Genomic DNA, 16,389 nt, shown 5'->3' on the forward strand with positions numbered 1-16,389 from the left:
ACCAGGGAAGCCCCATGTTGCTCTTTTACTGTGCTGCTTTACTGAATTTGTTTATTAGTTTTACGGTAGTTTTTTTGTGTGTGTGTGTATTGTTTAGGGTTTGTGTTGCTTAGGAATTTGTCTGTTTTATCTGTATTATCTAATTTGTTGGAGTACAGTTATTTCTAGTATTCTGTTTTAATCCTTTAAATTTCTGTAAGGTTGGTAGTAGTAGTCACACTTTAATTTCTGATTTTAGTTATTTATATCTTCTCTCTTTTCTTAGTCTAGCTAAAATTTGTCAGTTTAGCTTTGATGTTTTCAAAGAACCAACTTTTGGTTTCATTGATTTGCTCTATTGTTTTTCTATTCTCTATTTCATTTATTGCTGCTTGAATCTTTATTATTTGCTTCCTTCTGCTGGCTTTGGGTTTCATTTGCTCTTTTTCTAGTTCTATAAGTTATAAAGTTAGGTTGTCGTTTTGAAATCTTTTTTCTTTTTAGGCGTTTTTAGCTATAAATTTGCCTCTGAGCATTGCTTTTGCTGTATCTCATAAGTTTTGGTATATTGTGCTTTTGCTTCTGTTTTCTTTTGTCTCAAAATATTTTCTAACTGCCCAAGTGATTTTCTCTTGACCTAGTGGTTGTTTAAGAGTTAGGATTTAATTTTTAAAACACCTGTCTGCCTGGGGTTGAGTGAGCAAACAATTGTTAGGATCTCTTCTTGGTTTGCTTTACTTTATAGCTTTGGTTAATAGATTGGGGCAGGATTGTATGATAATAATCTATGACAGATTCATTTGCCATAAAGCTAAATGTCTAGATTTCAACAGATTATAACTAGATAATTTGTTGCTGTAGGAGATGTCTTTGCAAGATTTCAGAGTCCAGTAAATATTTAATTACATTGAAGTGTCATACTTAGAGAAGAAAGAATCCTTCAATAGAATATTATAGTTATATAGAAATACAACTGTTTTCTCTGAAGTCTGGTTTCTTTAGCTGTGGAAGTTTGGCATTTTTTTTTTTTTTTCCAAGGAAGGCAACTGTGTCTGACCAGTTGTACTCACTTGGAGTTTTTAGGCTATTGTACATAATGTGGGAAGTTTTTGCAGAGTATGAAGTAAAATTAGATTTGCTTATGAAAAGTGTGTCACAGGTAGCATTATTGGAAGGCAAGGATTTTACACATTTTGGTAGTCTCCCACAAGGCTGATTTTACTAGAGGTGTGATTTAAGGGTGTTCATTAAGGGGAAATGAACTTTAAAAAATATAATCATTTATTTGGCTAATAGTTACATGATCACAAACAGAAATTACAGGTACTTTATTGTTTCAAAATGTGATAGAGTTGAATGTACACATTCATTATTTTGGAACATTACTGTCATACATTGTTCCAGCAGAGAGATAATAAGAAGTAGCTTCATCTTGGACTCTGGGAAAGTTTTGGAACTTAAGTACCATTTGGTTGCTAGAGACGCTGAGGATCATCACGTTTTAGTGAGGTTCTCCTGTGTAACCTTATGTGTGCACATGTTCCCAGATACTAAAAAAAAAAAGGCACAGAGGAAATGAGCATTTTTATTCAGTGCCTCGTTGAACTCTTAGAAGAAAGATAATATATTATTATGGAATGGAAGGCCCCTTGAAATCTTAGGAGAAAGATAAGTATTATTATAAATTGGGAAGGGACCTTGGAGATCACTTCATCCAACCTTCTCATTTTTTTTTTTTTTTTTTTAGTATACTTCCTTTAATGGGCAGTATTTATTGAGAGACTACCTTAAATAGGGCATTATCATCTCCTGAAAAAGGGCACAAGAAGCTTTTCAGCCTGGTTGGGAAAGCAGAATACAAATATAAGAGGGTTGAAGAAGTTGGGATTATGGACGTAAGGTTGTAGGTATGCTGGGTGAAGACAGAAGTAAGGCTTTGGGGGGGTGTGATGCTTGATGAAAAATGGATGGGAGGTCTTAGCAAATAAGAGGCGAGCTGGAAGGAGAGGAGCTTTAGTTGGAGAGTGAGATCTTTGAAGTCGTGATTTTGAAGAGAAGGCCAAGGTTAGTGGAGGCTAAAGTAGGGTGAGAGAACAGATCATTGGAATAGAGGCTTCAAAGACATGAGAGGCAACGGTGTTGGATGGTTCAGCCACATGGATCTTAAGTTAGTCAAATAGAGCTGGAGAGGAGGATGGTGAGCCAGGTGACGAAGTCTTACTGAAGAAGGGTCACGCCCAGGAGCTTGGTAGATGACCACGTATGTTAACAAATTAACGTTCAGAGCAAGATACACCAGAAGTACATTAGAGTGAAGCAGGGCAAAGAGGTAATGTCAGCAAGTGTTTCTCAACGTTTAAATCTTGCTAATGGTAAATAGAAAGTAAAATTGCAACTCATTGATACATTCAGAGTACTTCTGGTGAATTCTCACAAAATATGCTAAGGATATCTTATTTTGGACTTTTTGGTAGCTCCTGTCTTCGTTCCTGGCTAGAACAGGACACCTCCTGCCCAACATGCAGAATGTCTCTTAATATTGCCGACAATAATCGTGTCAGGGAAGAGCATCAAGGAGAGAATCTGGATGAGAATTTGGTTCCTGTAGCAGCAGCTGAAGGCAGACCTCGCTTAAACCAACACAATCACTTCTTCCACTTCGATGGTTCGTTGGTTTCAACCTCTAAAACCATCCGCCAGGGGTTTTCTCCCCTTAGGGGATGATGTTTTAATTATAACTTGCCCTGTATGGGCGAGTTCAATGTTATATTTCAGTTTTAATTGAAAATGTTCGGTAAGTATAGACAGCACCGAGGGGTTATTCGGTGCCAGGCATTTTGCTAGATTCTGTGTGAATTGGGGGGACGGGGGGTGCGAGGAGGTGAAAGTAGTTACAGTTGAATCAGTCGTGACCGCAAGGAGCATGCTGAATCAGCTTAGTAGTTAAACCGCTGCTAGTAATTTATTGAATCCGTGTGATACTTAAGCATATAATGAAGGGTCATTGAGCAGCCTTTCCAGTGGGTACCAGAAGGAGAATCAGAACTAGAACCCTGTTTCTTTGCCCATAAAATACGAATACTCCATCTTCCAGAATATTGAAAGGAGTTGTAATAAAAACCACACTTAAAATTCTAAGGTCATGGGCACCATGTCAGGGGCTGGTTGATCATCCTTTGATTCACATTACATCAGGCTGTTGTTGATTTTCATCAATTCCAATACCATTAATTTCTGTGGGTTCATATTTCCTACTCTAAAGTAGGTATCCCTGGACTATTTGTTTAAGAGGAGTACTCTTCAGGTCTCTGATTTGAGTTTCTAAGGGTAGAGCACGGTGGGAGTGGCAACACATTGAAATCCCTGATAGGAAGGACCGAAGGAGTATAGTGGAGTCTCTGAGAGGAGGGGATGATGGCTGCTTGGCTGGCTGGGCAGGGATGCTGGGCAGGTGTAGAGGGGCTGCTTTGTGGCTTTCTGGCTGCTAATTACGGCCTCTACCACGTAAGACTTCTGAAATAGACTAGCAGATCTTGGACATGGCTACGTAAGCTATTATTTTATGAATTATTACTGAAAACTTAGTCAAAATAGATAAGGGTAACTTTATTTCTCCCTAGTAAGTACATGAAATAAGTACCCAGCTTTTTATTGGGTACAATCTATCCAGGCAAGATCTTTGAGATGGCCATTGAACTTGTTTTACATTCCAGGCCTCAGTGCTTCTTTGTGAAGGAAAGGGAAGTCCTCCTTAAATGTGTGCTTGATAGTGGAGTTGTTTACTGCTGACACCTGGTGGTGCTATATCTTAGGATCCCCTTTCCTTAGTGAAATGGCAGAAGCAGCAGACTTCTTGGTACCATTAGTCCGCAAACCTATGTTATAGAACTCTTTGAAAAGAATTTCGAATCAGAAAACTAAAGTCTTTAAATCAGATTATTAAGTAAAAAATACTTCATGAAAACGATGTCTCCAAACGCGTAGTATTTGTGTGTAGCGTGAAAGAGAGGGGCAAATTCTCATCTACTGTAGCAGCTTTAGAGCCCTGAAAACCTTCCTCATAGTGTAGCCTGAGAGAGGGATTGAGTTCGTGTGGATCCAGGGCCACTGGAAAGTAGGAAAGCCCCGTGGTGAAGTGTTCTGGGACCTGACTGCCTGGCTTCAAGTCCTGGCCACCATAATTAAATGCTGTGATCTTGGGCAAGTTACCTCAGTTCCGAGTGCCTTGGGGAACCAACAAGAGCAGTAGAGTCAAATCTCTGAGAAGAGTAAAATGGGAATAATAATAATAATAATAAACCCACGTGGGGGTTTAGTGGGGATTGAATGAGCTAATCCACATGGGACACTTGGTCAAAAGGCCTGGTGTAAAGTAAGCCCTCAGTGAGTACCATCTGGTACCATAGAGTGGCCGACTGCAGAGCAACTGACAGGGGAAAGAGGTCTCTAAGACTTGTGCTGGCTTCTTGTTTGTTTTAGGGTCCCGGATTGCGAGTTGGCTGCCAAGTTTTTCAGTCGAAGTGATGCACACCACCAACATTCTAGGAATTACTCAGGCAAGCAACTCCCAGCTTAATGCAATGGTAAGGACCGCTCACTGCTTTTAAAAGGTGATTAATAATCGGGAGGGAAGGAGAAGCTGGAGGACGTGTGCAGTGTGCGTGACTCAGTTGGTCTCACTCTGCTCTGGCAGAACGGTGGGATTTAAAAAAATACGGCAGGATTTTCAGGAGCATCTTATTCACTGGGATGACTTCAATCCCTGCGCTTTAAAATTTGAAACTGGTTTGGAAACCAGCTTTCATTTTACTTGTGTGGCAGTTTTCTGAGCACTACTAAGTTCACTCTCATGATCTAGGCTAGTGTTGGGACACCTCTTGATTTTCACCAAAAATATTTGGGGAGTTACTGGCTGGAGTGAATGATGTGACTTTTATTAAAAATTGTCGTAGGCCTACTGAATGTGTTATTTTAACCCCCTCTCCCCCCTTCCCAAAGTAAATAAATGAGTATACCTTCACATACACACTTATACATACATACATGCCTATGGATATACATATATAAATATAAATATATACACACACACCCCTTGAGATACCCAAGCATGCTCTTGGTTCAAGGATATTGTCCACATACTTCAGGATTCTTCGTATTTTTCTAAAGCTTTGTCATATGGTGTATATTTTTATTTTACAGTGTTGGAGAAACATGGTTCACCGTTTTTGAGATGTAGTGTTCATTGTGATGATAAATGCAGGGGTCTTAAAAATGCAACCTGTGTTAGTCCAACAAACGTGTACTGAAAGCCTGTTCCCGAGACGGGCACTGTGCAGTGTCAACAAATTGCGTAGCACCTGTAGTGTCAACAAGGTGGACAGGAGCCCTACTCTTAAGAAGTGTGAATTCTACATGGGGTGGGGGGGAGGAGGCTGATTATAAACACCAACAGATAAGATCGTTGCCGATGGGGATGAGGACTCTGCAGGCAGTAGGGCAGGTGATGTGGTGGAGGGGTGGGTAAAGGCTGTTCCAGAGGAGACGTTCAGAGAAGTCTCAAGAGGTCATATTTAAGCTGAGACATGAAGGCTGAGAAGAGAAGGAGGCAGATCGGGGGAAAGAGGCAGTGGAAACAGTAGGTACAAAGGCCACGAGGTGAGAATGTTCTGAAAACAGAGAGGTGATTGTGGTTGGAGCCTGCGAGTCGGAACCAAGATTGTGACATAAATTGAGGTTGCAGAGCCCGGTCATGCAGGGATTTTGTAGGCTACAATCCAGTTTAGATACTGTAATGAAAGTATGAGAAGGCCATTCAGGGCTTTTTTTTTCCTCCCCCAGGGGACTGACAGGACAGTTAATAGAGAATAATTTACTTCTGAGAGAATGAATTTTAGAGGGGCAAAAATGGAACCAGTGAGACCAGTTAGGAGACTGTTGCAGTAGTTCGGGCAAAAAAAAGATGGTGGCTTGGACCAGGGCATTGGAAATAAAGATGAAAAGAAGTGGAGGATTTCAGATGCCTTTCGAAGATGAACTGATGGACTTGACAGTGCTTTGATTTGGATGTGGGGTAGTGGGGTGAGGGGAGTGCTGGTTTTCAGTCAGGCAGCTGAGCAGTGGTATCATGTATGAGATGGGCAGGACGGGAGGAGGAACAGATGAAGGACAGGGACTCAGCCTTCTGTTTGGCTGGGGAAGTTGGGGTGTCTATGAGACATCCAAGTAGAGATGTCACGTAGACAGTTCTGGACCTCAGGAAAGAGATCCAGCTGGAGAGAGACATTTGGGAGCTTTAGCTGTAGGGGACTGGATCTCTTCGAGGGAAAGAAGGTAGCTCAGAAGGAGAAGAGGGCTCAGGACTGAGGTCTGGCTGAATGGGAGGAGCCGTGGCAGCGATTGAGAAGGAGGGAAACCAGGAGAAGCGTCAAGTCAACCATGTGGGAATTCTTAGAAGATGAGGTCAGAGAAGTGCATGTTGGGTTTGGCAGAGTGGAGGTGGTTCATCAGCTGGAGAGGAGCAAGCAGTTTCCATTGCTCGAGGTGCTGAGTACTAGATTGTTGGATTGGAAAATGAGTGGGAGCTGAAGACACCCAGTAGCTGGCAGTGTGTTATAAGAGGGAGTGGAGAAGTAAGGAGGTGGCTTGATAGGGGTGTGCCGTCAGAGGAATTTGTTAACATGTTTTTTTAAAGATTTTTGGAGCAGGCCATTTATCCACAAATTTCAAAAACTGTAGAGAGTATCCAGTGAAGTCTTTTCCTCCATCCGCCCAGACACCCTCCTCTCTTGCAATAACAACTTCAATTAGTTTCTTATGTGCTGTGCTTTTCCAGAACGTTTACATACACATATAAGCAAATGCTAAGTATGTATTCTTTTTCTTTTCCCCACGGGTCTTCTTTTTTTCTATTTTTTAAAGTGTGATAAAATACACGTACCACAAAATTTATGATCTTAACCATTTTTAAGTGTACAGTTCAGTGGTATTAAGTATATTCATATTCTTGTGCAGCTATCAGCCACAATCCATCTCCAGAACTCTTTTCATCTTGCAAAACTGAAGCCCTATACCCAGTAAACAGTAACTCCCCATCCCCTCCTCCCTAGCCCCTGGCAGCCACCATTCTCCTTTCTTTCTCTGTGGATTTGACTACTTTAGGTACCTCATATAAGCAGAATCATACGGTATTTATCTTTTTGTGACTGGCTTATTTTACTGAGCTTAATGTCCTCAGGGTTCAACTATGTTGTAGCATGTGTCCGAATTTCCTTTCCTTCCTTCTTAAGGCTGGATAATATCCCGTTGTATGTATAAACCACATTTTGCTTATCCATTTATCTGTCGGTGGACATTTGGGTTGCTTCCATGTTTTAGCTATCGTGAGTAATGGCACTATGAACATGGGTGTACAAATATCTCTTGGAGACCCTGCTTTCAGTTCTTTTGAGTACCCAAGAGTCTTCTTAAAAAGATTCTAAAACATGCTTGGTGTGCGAATAGGAATGATCACTGGAGGGGGAGAGATTGATGGTACAGAACAAACAGAAAAGTTAACTGAAGGCAAAGACCTGAGGTGGAGGGTGGGCTTGGGAGCCGGAGCCAGGAGAGGAGCATTCTCACCTTTGTTGGGAGGCGGGATGGACGTAGCTACAGGCGTGTCGTTTTGAGATACGGTTTAAAAAGAAGGCATGGCTCATAATAACCATTTAGGTAGAAGCAGCCTAAGTGTCCATCAGAGATGAATAGATTATGAAAATGCTCTGTCCACACAGTGGAATATTATTCAGCCTGAAAAAGAAGAACTTTGAGGATACTATGCTAAGTGAAATAAGCTAGTCACAAAAAGACAAATACTGTGTGATTCCACTTACATGGGCCATCTAAATTACTCAGACTCTTAGAAAGCAGAATGGTGGTTGCCAGGGGCTGGGGGAGGGGGAGGGGGAGTGGGGGGGTCGCTGTTCAGTGGGGGTAGAGTTTCGGTTTTGCAAGATGAAAGCGTTCTGGAGACCTGTTGCACAGCAGTGTGTGTATAGTTAACATTGCTGTACACTTAAAAATGGTTAAGATGGGCAATTTTATGTTATATGATTTTGACCATTAAAAAAAAAAAAAAGACCTGGCTTCCCGCGGGCTTCTGCTTCGTCAGTGAAGCACTCAGCCAGGCCATCAACAGAGGGTGAGAGTGACGTTGTGAGGGCGGATGGACTGGGAGTGCGCAGCCTGCGTGGCCGACGGCTGGCTCGGGGCAGGCTCTGCGTCGGTCCTTCAGGGTCGGGCAGCTGTTGAAGCTCTTCAGGTGAATCACCTCACCTGCCCCCTTAAAAAAATCAGAATTCATGGACATGTAACCCTCCCAGGAATGAGAATTACCTTCTTGGAGTTGGTGTGTTTAGAATTCTCAGGCAGGCCCTGGTGTTCTTCCTCCCGTTGCATGGTGGATTGGGATAGCCTATTTTTAGCACAACTAATTTACTGTCACAATACTTTTTTTTTTTTTTTTGCGGTACGCTGGCCTCTCACTGTTGTGGCCTCTCCCGTTGCGGAGCACAGGCTCCGGACGCGCAGGCTCGGCGGCCATGGCTCACGGGCCCAGCCGCTCCGCGGCACGTGGGATCTTCCCGGACCGGGGCACAAACCCGTGTCGCCTCCATCGGCAGGCGGACTCTCAACCACTGCGCCACCAGGGAAGCCCCGTCACAATACATTTTTTATAAAAGTCTAATATATAACTTGCTGGATTTTCTGGAAGAAAAGCTTTGGCCCAGTGAACTGAATCTTGGACTTATTTTACTTGGGAAATGAGAGGGGACCTTTTTAAGAAGAGAGGAGAATGTTATCTGATTATTGAGGTTGTTTTGGACTCTTGCCCAGTTAGCTTTGACTTGACCTGGGTTTTTAAAAATGATCAACTCACCTTAATAGAAACAAAGAGGGGATCCCAGGTCCATGGAGCTCCGGGTCCTTCTGTCCTACACACTTGTCTTGTCTCTGCCCCAACGATGACCCAAAGCGAAGCTTTGCACAGGTTTCCCCCTGGTCTTTTCTCTCTAGGCCTGACACTGGGACACGTTCCTCTTTTTCTATGTGACAACATATTCCTTGGGAGCCACTATCCCAACAGTAGACTTTATTGTGCCCCCAAAGGAATTATATGTTTCCTTGTCGTTTTTTCTTTTGATCATTGGGACTTTTCCACAAATAAAACCTTGAACATAAGCATTTGCAAAATAAATATACACGTATGAGAAAAAAGTCTGGAGCTGCTCGGATGAACGTACCGGTGGTGGTGCGCCGAGATCTCTGCCTGCTCCCCTCTGTACATGCGCCCACCGTAGAGTCCTGATGGCCTCCGAGACGTTTCTAGAGTACAGTTTGAAAGCTGCAGCTCCAGAGCAACATTAGCAATTACATTTATTTTTTTATTTTTTACTTTTATTTATTTGTTTAATTTATTTGGCTGCATCGGGTCTTAGTTGCAGCATGCAGGATCCTCGCTGTGGCGCATGGCCTTCTCTAGTTGTGGCGTGTGGGCTGCAGAGCGCACCGGTCAGTAGCTGCAGCATGCAGGCTCTCTGGTTGTGGCACGACTAGGGATAGAACCTGCGTCCCCTGCATTGGAAGGCAGATTCTTAACCACTGGATCACCAGGGAAGTCCCAGCAATTACATTTTTTGTAGTCTTATTTTTTTTTTAAGTTGAAGTAAAATTTATATACAGTAAATTCACCTTTTTTAGTATCCATCTCTGAGTTTTGTCAAACTCATTCAGTCATGTGACCACCACAATAATCAAAATATAGGACAGTTCCTTTCCGCCTCTCCCCAGATTCCATTATGCCCCTTTGTAATCACTTCCTCTCCCACCCCCAGCCTGTAGCAACCACTTATCAGTTTTCTGTCTCTGTAATTTTGCTTATTCTAGAATGTCATATAAATGGAATCATAAGGTACATAGCCTTTTGAGTTGAGCTTCTTTCACTTAATGCATTTGAATTTCACCCATGTAGTGTGTATCAGAAGTTTGTTCCTTTTAGGAATTAAATATTTAAGCAGAACACGTTTATATACCTGAATTTTACTGAGCTTTAAAATGAATGCTTTTTAAAACTGGAATATTCTAGTTCAGCCTGTCTCGGGCTTCAGTGGATTTCAGGGCTTTTTTATTTGAAGTTGATGTTGTCCCCAAGTTTTCTGTTTGGCATTCTGGAAAAATACTAAAAAAACCTGCAGTTTGACGGTGATCTGTGGCATAGAGGTGGCCCCTTACTTGTGTTTTCAAGGCAGGTCACCAAGTTCAGTGCCCAGAGGCTGCCTTACCCCAGGACCTCAGTGAGTAACTGTTGAGAGTGAACATTTCATGGCTTCTTTGTTTGTATTCCTATAGGCTCATCAGATTCAAGAGATGTTTCCCCAGGTTCCATACCACCTAGTACTGCAGGACCTCCAGCTGACACGCTCAGTTGAAATAACAACAGACAACATTTTAGAAGGACGGATTCAAGTACCTTTTCCCACACAGGTAAACAGAGGTTTCAGACGTGACAAATGAATTCTGTCCTCACAAAGGTTTAATCTTCTAGATTAACTTTCTAGTTACTTAACAGCTGAATATCATTTATGATTTGATGAAGGGTTTCTGTGAATTCCCTAACTTTCCAGATTATGACTGAGAACAGACCCATCCAAGAGGCTTGGATTAAGACAAGGACAAAACTATTTGCCTAATTTTTTGTGCAGATATACACCCCAAACCAGCCTGCCCTTGCCAGTCCAGGAGGTCCTAGCATCGGTTCCTTTTGGACAAGGATTGGCAGTCTTTCCCTATAAAGGACAGATTGAAATATTTTAGGCCTTGCAAGCCATGCATTATCTGTTGTAACTTCTCAATTCCTGCTGTAGCACTGAAGGAGCCATGGACAATATGTAAATGAATGTGCATGACTGTGTTCCAGTAAAACTTTGTTTACAAAAACTGTTGGAGTGCTTGGCCCACAGGCTATAGTTTGCTAACCCCGGCTATAGGAGGTATCGCCCTCTGTCCCTGGCTTTGCACATTGGTATGGCTTTCCATTGGGTATAATTCCTATCTGTGAGGCTTATATTTTTCACTTTTTTTTTTTTTTAAAAGATCCTATTTCCTGGTCCATCATGTAACCTCTTTGATGGGTACAAAAGTATTGACATTTTAAAGAAAGCTTTCTGGCAGGACCAAAGGATATATGTGATTAGGGAATCATATACCAAGAAATTACTCAACTTAGGTATGCAAAAACATGGAAATCTGTTAGTAAAATCTTCAAGCGTGAGAATCTTGGAAGAGGGAATGAGCCTCAACTTGGGAGTCAAAGGGGCTGAGGTATTAGAGGTGGCTCAGTGGTCCTTACCTGTTTGACCTGGCTGTGACTTTGGGTTTCCCCAGGAGCAGACCCTGAGACAGGGATCCAGTTGCCAGTAGTTAATTTGGGAGGTGTTCCAGGAAACATGGGAAGTATTCCAGGAAACACAGGCAGCAGGTGGGGCTCTAAAGTGGATAAAGGGTTTGTTATCCAGCAGTTACCATCGTGAGCAGCTAGAGCTTGAGCCCACTGGAGGCCTCTGGGGCCCAGTGTAGAATGCATTGTTCCTCCTGAGGGGGGAGGAGCCGGGGTGCTTATACACTAGTTCCCATCAGTTGTTGGTTGAGGGCTGCCTCCAGCGGGGGCCAGGTTCTTTCACACAGCCGGAGTGTGTCCTTGGGTGATGCAATACAGAAACTGGGCAGCCAGCATGCAGCGGGCAGACCTTCAGGGACAGGCACAGGGCCCCGAGGTGTCTGCAGCATGGGCCGGGACCTCAGCCTGGGTGAAAGTGATAACAGCAGTACCTAGTTCACAGGATGTTAAGGAGATGAATGCGATGATGGTGTCAGTGCTTTTCCCAAGCGTCCTGTCGGTGTTAACTGCTGTTGTCGTTGTGTTATTGTTGTGCAGTTACTGTTACCGAAAGGGAAATTAAACGTGGGCCCACTGATGACTCTCAGATTCAGGCCTCAGGCTCCTTTGCTGTGTCTTTAAGCTCAGTAGCACTCTCATGTTTTCGATGCTGTGGGATTTGCTGAACTCAGATGGTTGGGGTCGTAGCTCCCCCATGTTCCAGGTCCTCCCCGTACCCGTTCGCCGAGCTCAGAACGGCTCTGCACCGTCGGTGCTGCTGTCTCTCTTTCAGCGGTCAGAGAGCATTAGGCCTGCATTGAACGGTCCTATGGAGAGGCCAAACGGCGAGCAGGAGGACGGAGAAGCTTCCACCCAGGTAAGGCCTGCATACTAGAGAGAGCGCGTCCGGGATGGGGAGCAGCGGGGAACCTGGCGGGGGTCTGCACCCTGCCTCTGACGTTTGTACGGCTGAGGGCGAGAGTAGGGAGGAGGCCGTATGCCAGCGTCGTCTCAGTGTCCAAGGGTAACAGACCTTGCTGTGCCTGGGCGTGGCCTGCAGCCCCCTCCCTGGGGACTGGCCTCAGGACCTGGAGGAGAAAAGAGTCATGCTCTGCCGGGCTGGCCCTGCCGCTGTGGACTTGAGTGGCGGCACTAGGCAGGGCGGCGTGAGGCTGGGCCCAGGACCCGGGGTGACTGCGCTGGGCTCCGCTCTCTAGGGCCGAAATCCTCAGCTTATTCTCCCCCAACGCCTCGCTTGTCCACCTCAGCATTTGCAGGGACTTCATGCATTTCACAAAAACGAGACCCCTGGGGTGGGGGGAAGTGTGGTTCTCCTGGGAACCAGGTTTGCCTAGATAGCCACGCTGGGTGACCCGGGGTAGCTGCGTGCACCCGGAGGGAGCTCCCGGGTCTGGCTTCCAGGGCAGAGGTGCCTCAGCCCCACTCCATGCTCTGCCCCACGCAGCCTGGGGTTCCGGTTCATGTCCCTTTTCTGGAATTCCCATTTGCTTATTGAATTACCGTGCTTTCCAGAAGTTTTCTTAAGAGACTGAAGAAGCCCCAGGCAGCCCTATTTTTGGGTTTCCTTGTTGGTGTGACACGTGGGGCTTCCCACACAGGAGCTGGGGCCTGAGGATGGCGCCGCATTCTCTGCCAGCGTTGGTCAGGGCTCTGCTGGGAACAGCTGCTTTCACTGACGAGTGACATGCAGGCTGCTCTCATCTCACGTGCCTTTCCCTGCAAATAGGAAACAGTAAAAACTCCTAAGAATTCTTCAGATCTGTTGCTGAGTTAAAATTTTCGTATCCAAATCTGTAATTGGGTCGTGCAGCATTTGTAAAATAGCATCTGGCTTCTGAAGAAGGGGCTCATCATTGTGTTTCCAGTTTTCGTAGCTGGCTTAGCTCAGATTTGGATACTAGGCTGGCTTGGGGGCCTTGTGGGTACAGCACGTTCGATTTCTGTCTTGATTCCTCATCTCTATTTTTAGAGTGAGCATGAAGGTTTCTGAATTTTTTTTAACATAGTGGAAGGAAAGCACTTGCTTCACAAAGAAGCTTGCTATATAACACTTTTGGCCATTCTCAGGAAATAAAAAGTTCTTGGATAACAGTTAATAAACAGTTTATCCCAGTCATCAGATCAGATCTACCCGTTGCTTAATTTGGGGTCTCCCCTCTGCCCAAGCTCAGGCCTACGTGAATCAGGCTTTGAGGGTGGCCTTGCATTCCCTTCCTTCCACCTCCACCTCCACCTCCACTCACCAGCTCTTCTTTCTAACTTCCTCTAGGGTCGGATTCAGGGTTAAGATGGGCCATGTGACCCCAGCGTGTGTGTGTGTGTGTGTGTGTGTGTGTGTGTGTGTGTGTGTGTGTGTACACATGTGCACATCTGTATATATATGTGTTACAGCTGTTATTGTAGAGCTCTCCCTGTCCTGTCTAGCACCAGAAGCCTCGACTATACTTAGTTTGAACTTGGGCTGGCTTTTTATGACCACCCCTTCCTTCATGAGGCTCCCTTCACCCCTCCCAGTGGTCCTCTTGGGCAAAGTCAATTTCAACAGCCTCAGGCTGGCTCTCCCGCAGAACCTATGTCCCCTCCCCCAGGACACACACAGCAGTGCCTTACAGTCAGTGGAAGTTGAACTGGCTCCCAGCGAAGCGTTTTTAAAATCTGCTACAAGCCAGTTTCTTCCTCTTAGATTTCTCAGGTGTGTGTTAGTCACCACCAGTCTGTGTGTCCCCCAAACTCCAGGGCACATGAGTCAGGCCACATGGTTCTCTTTTTTTTAATTATTATTATTTTTAAAATTTTTAAATTTTTTGGCTATTGGGTCTTCGTTGCTGAGCGCGGTGTTCTCTAGTTGCGGCGAGTGGAGGCTACTCTTCGTTGTGGTGCATGGGTTTCTCATTGCGGTGGCTTCTCTTGTTGCGGAGCATGGGCTCTAGGCACGCAGGCTTCAGTAGTTGTGGCGCACGGGCTTAGTTGTTCTGTGACATGTGGGGTCTTAGTTCCCAGACCAGGACTCGAACCCGTGTCCCCTGCATTGGCAGGCAGGTTCTTAACCACTGCGCCACCGGGAAAGTCCCCACATGGTTCTCTTGAAGTGTGGCGAGGGGGGGTGAGAGAAAAGCGCACACACCAGGAACTCTTAAAAATAGCCTCTCAGCCTCTTCCTCCTCAACTCTGCTGTCGCCTGGAGGTGGGTGCTGGGCTGACGCTGGCCAGCCTGGGTCTGGGCCTGAGTCTGGGAGCATGAGCAGTAGATGGCCAGGCAGCTGCCTGAGCCTTTGGGGGCTCCTGGGCATCGTGTTGGCCTTCACAGCTGCAGCCAGTACAGAGACAGTCCCATTATTATATCCTGCTACGCGAGGAACCACATGATATTATATCGGTTTTAACAAAGATACTTAGAATTTACTTTTTTTTTTTTTTTTTTTTTTTTTTGCCGTACGCGGGCCTCTCACTGTTGTGGCCTCTCCCGTTGCGGAGCACAGGCTCCGGACGCGCAGGCTCAGCGGCCATGGCTCACGGGCCCAGCCGCTCCGCGGCATGTGGGATCCTCCCAGAGCGGGGCACGAACCCGCGTCCCCTGCATCGGCAGGCGGACTCTCAAACACTGCGCCACCAGGGAAGCCCAGAATTTACCACTTTTTATCTGCCTAACTGTTCTCAGAGTCAAGTGAGGGTATAAAATTTGTGCAGTATATGTGATAAGACTTGTTTAAATTTTAGAGCAATAAGTAGCATTGAACAGAAAATTCCCAGAATGCAAATAAGCAGTTAACTTTGTTATCTTCTGAGAGTACAGTTTCAAGGTGCTTCTGTTTTCATACTGGTAATCGTTCACTTATTCCGTAATGTTGAACATGCCATGTGAGTCAGGTCCTGCCCTTCAGGAGCCCATGTCTGCCGTTACACATGTGCCCGCGGTTCCCTGCCGGGCAGCCTGCCTCCTTTGGGGTCCAGAAGAGCATTATTTGGGGCACCGGTCAGATGGGGAATCTGCCTGGCAGGGCAGCCCGTGCTCACGGTGGTCCCTTGCTTCCTGCGTGTCCAGACCGAGCGGGTGCCGCTGGACCTCAGTCCTCGGCTGGAGGAGGCACTGGACTTTGGCGAGCTGGAAGCGGAGCCCAGTGAAGGGGAGGACTTTGAGGCCCGGGGGAGCCGCTTCTCCAAGTCCGCTGACGAGAGACAGCGCATGCTGGTGCAGCGCAAGGATGACCTCCTGCAGCAGGCGCGGAGGTGAGCGGGTTCCACAGCTCCCGCCAGGCCTGAAGGCCCTTGTCATGGATGCCAACGCTGAAAACCTATCACCTGTCAGCTAAAACTTCAGGTTTCAAACCTCTGTTGAAAAACCTGAGGATCTGGTAATACTGGGCCCAGGTAGTAACCTCTGGCTGGTGCTGCTGGCGTCTCCTTGTGGACGCTGTCCGCCACCCTTACACGGTTAGCACTTCTGTGCCAATGTGTTCTAGACCCTTTATGTTAATTACTCTAATTCCCTTAACTCTAAGAGGGAGCATGGTAATTATACCCATTAGACAGACTTAAAGCTGAAGAAACTGAGGCCTAGAGAGGCTAACACTGGCCTGATGTCCAGCTCTTGAGTCCTCCATCTTGGCCACTCTGCGTGCAGCCGGCCTCAAAGTGCCAACCCCCAGCCCCAGGCGGGAGCCGCCGGAGCGGGACTGTTCTGTCGCTGCGCAGGTGCTCGTTACTTAAACTCTTGGGGACGGGGCCGGTGTTCTGTTCCCGTGGGTGGGTTCCGTGCCCAGCACAGGCCTTGTGAGTGGGGACTTCGCACTGTGTGTGTAAGTGGAGCGGCTGCCTGATGCGGAGAACTTCTGTCCCTCTGTTCAGGGACAGGTGTCTTTTTCACGGGGTGATGCTGAGTGACAGCTTTATGACGGTGCCGGGAAAGTGGGGGAATTAAAGAAGCACATTGTATGTTTCTCTGTGTGTGCATGTTCCAGAGCTTCCCTGATCCCTCA

General features: G+C 45.8%; 1 protein-coding gene across 1 annotated transcript in view; it reads left to right on the forward strand.

Annotated features, from left to right (window-relative positions):
• AMFR (autocrine motility factor receptor) overlaps positions 1–16,389 on the forward strand; it is a 41,897-nt gene that overhangs the window by 23,869 nt on the left and 1,639 nt on the right. The window contains exons 9-13 of the mRNA XM_022555833.2: positions 2,454–2,644; positions 4,459–4,562; positions 10,366–10,500; positions 12,186–12,269; positions 15,456–15,640. Coding sequence (XP_022411541.1) covers positions 2,454–2,644; positions 4,459–4,562; positions 10,366–10,500; positions 12,186–12,269; positions 15,456–15,640 — 699 coding nt within the window. The remainder of the gene's footprint in view (positions 1–2,453; positions 2,645–4,458; positions 4,563–10,365; positions 10,501–12,185; positions 12,270–15,455; positions 15,641–16,389) is intronic.

Source organism: Delphinapterus leucas, chromosome 20, assembly GCF_059928025.1.
Source record: "Delphinapterus leucas isolate spDelLeu-1000000601 "Yukka" chromosome 20, BTC_Dleu_Yukka2, whole genome shotgun sequence".
NCBI classification, from domain to species: domain Eukaryota; kingdom Metazoa; phylum Chordata; class Mammalia; order Artiodactyla; family Monodontidae; genus Delphinapterus; species Delphinapterus leucas.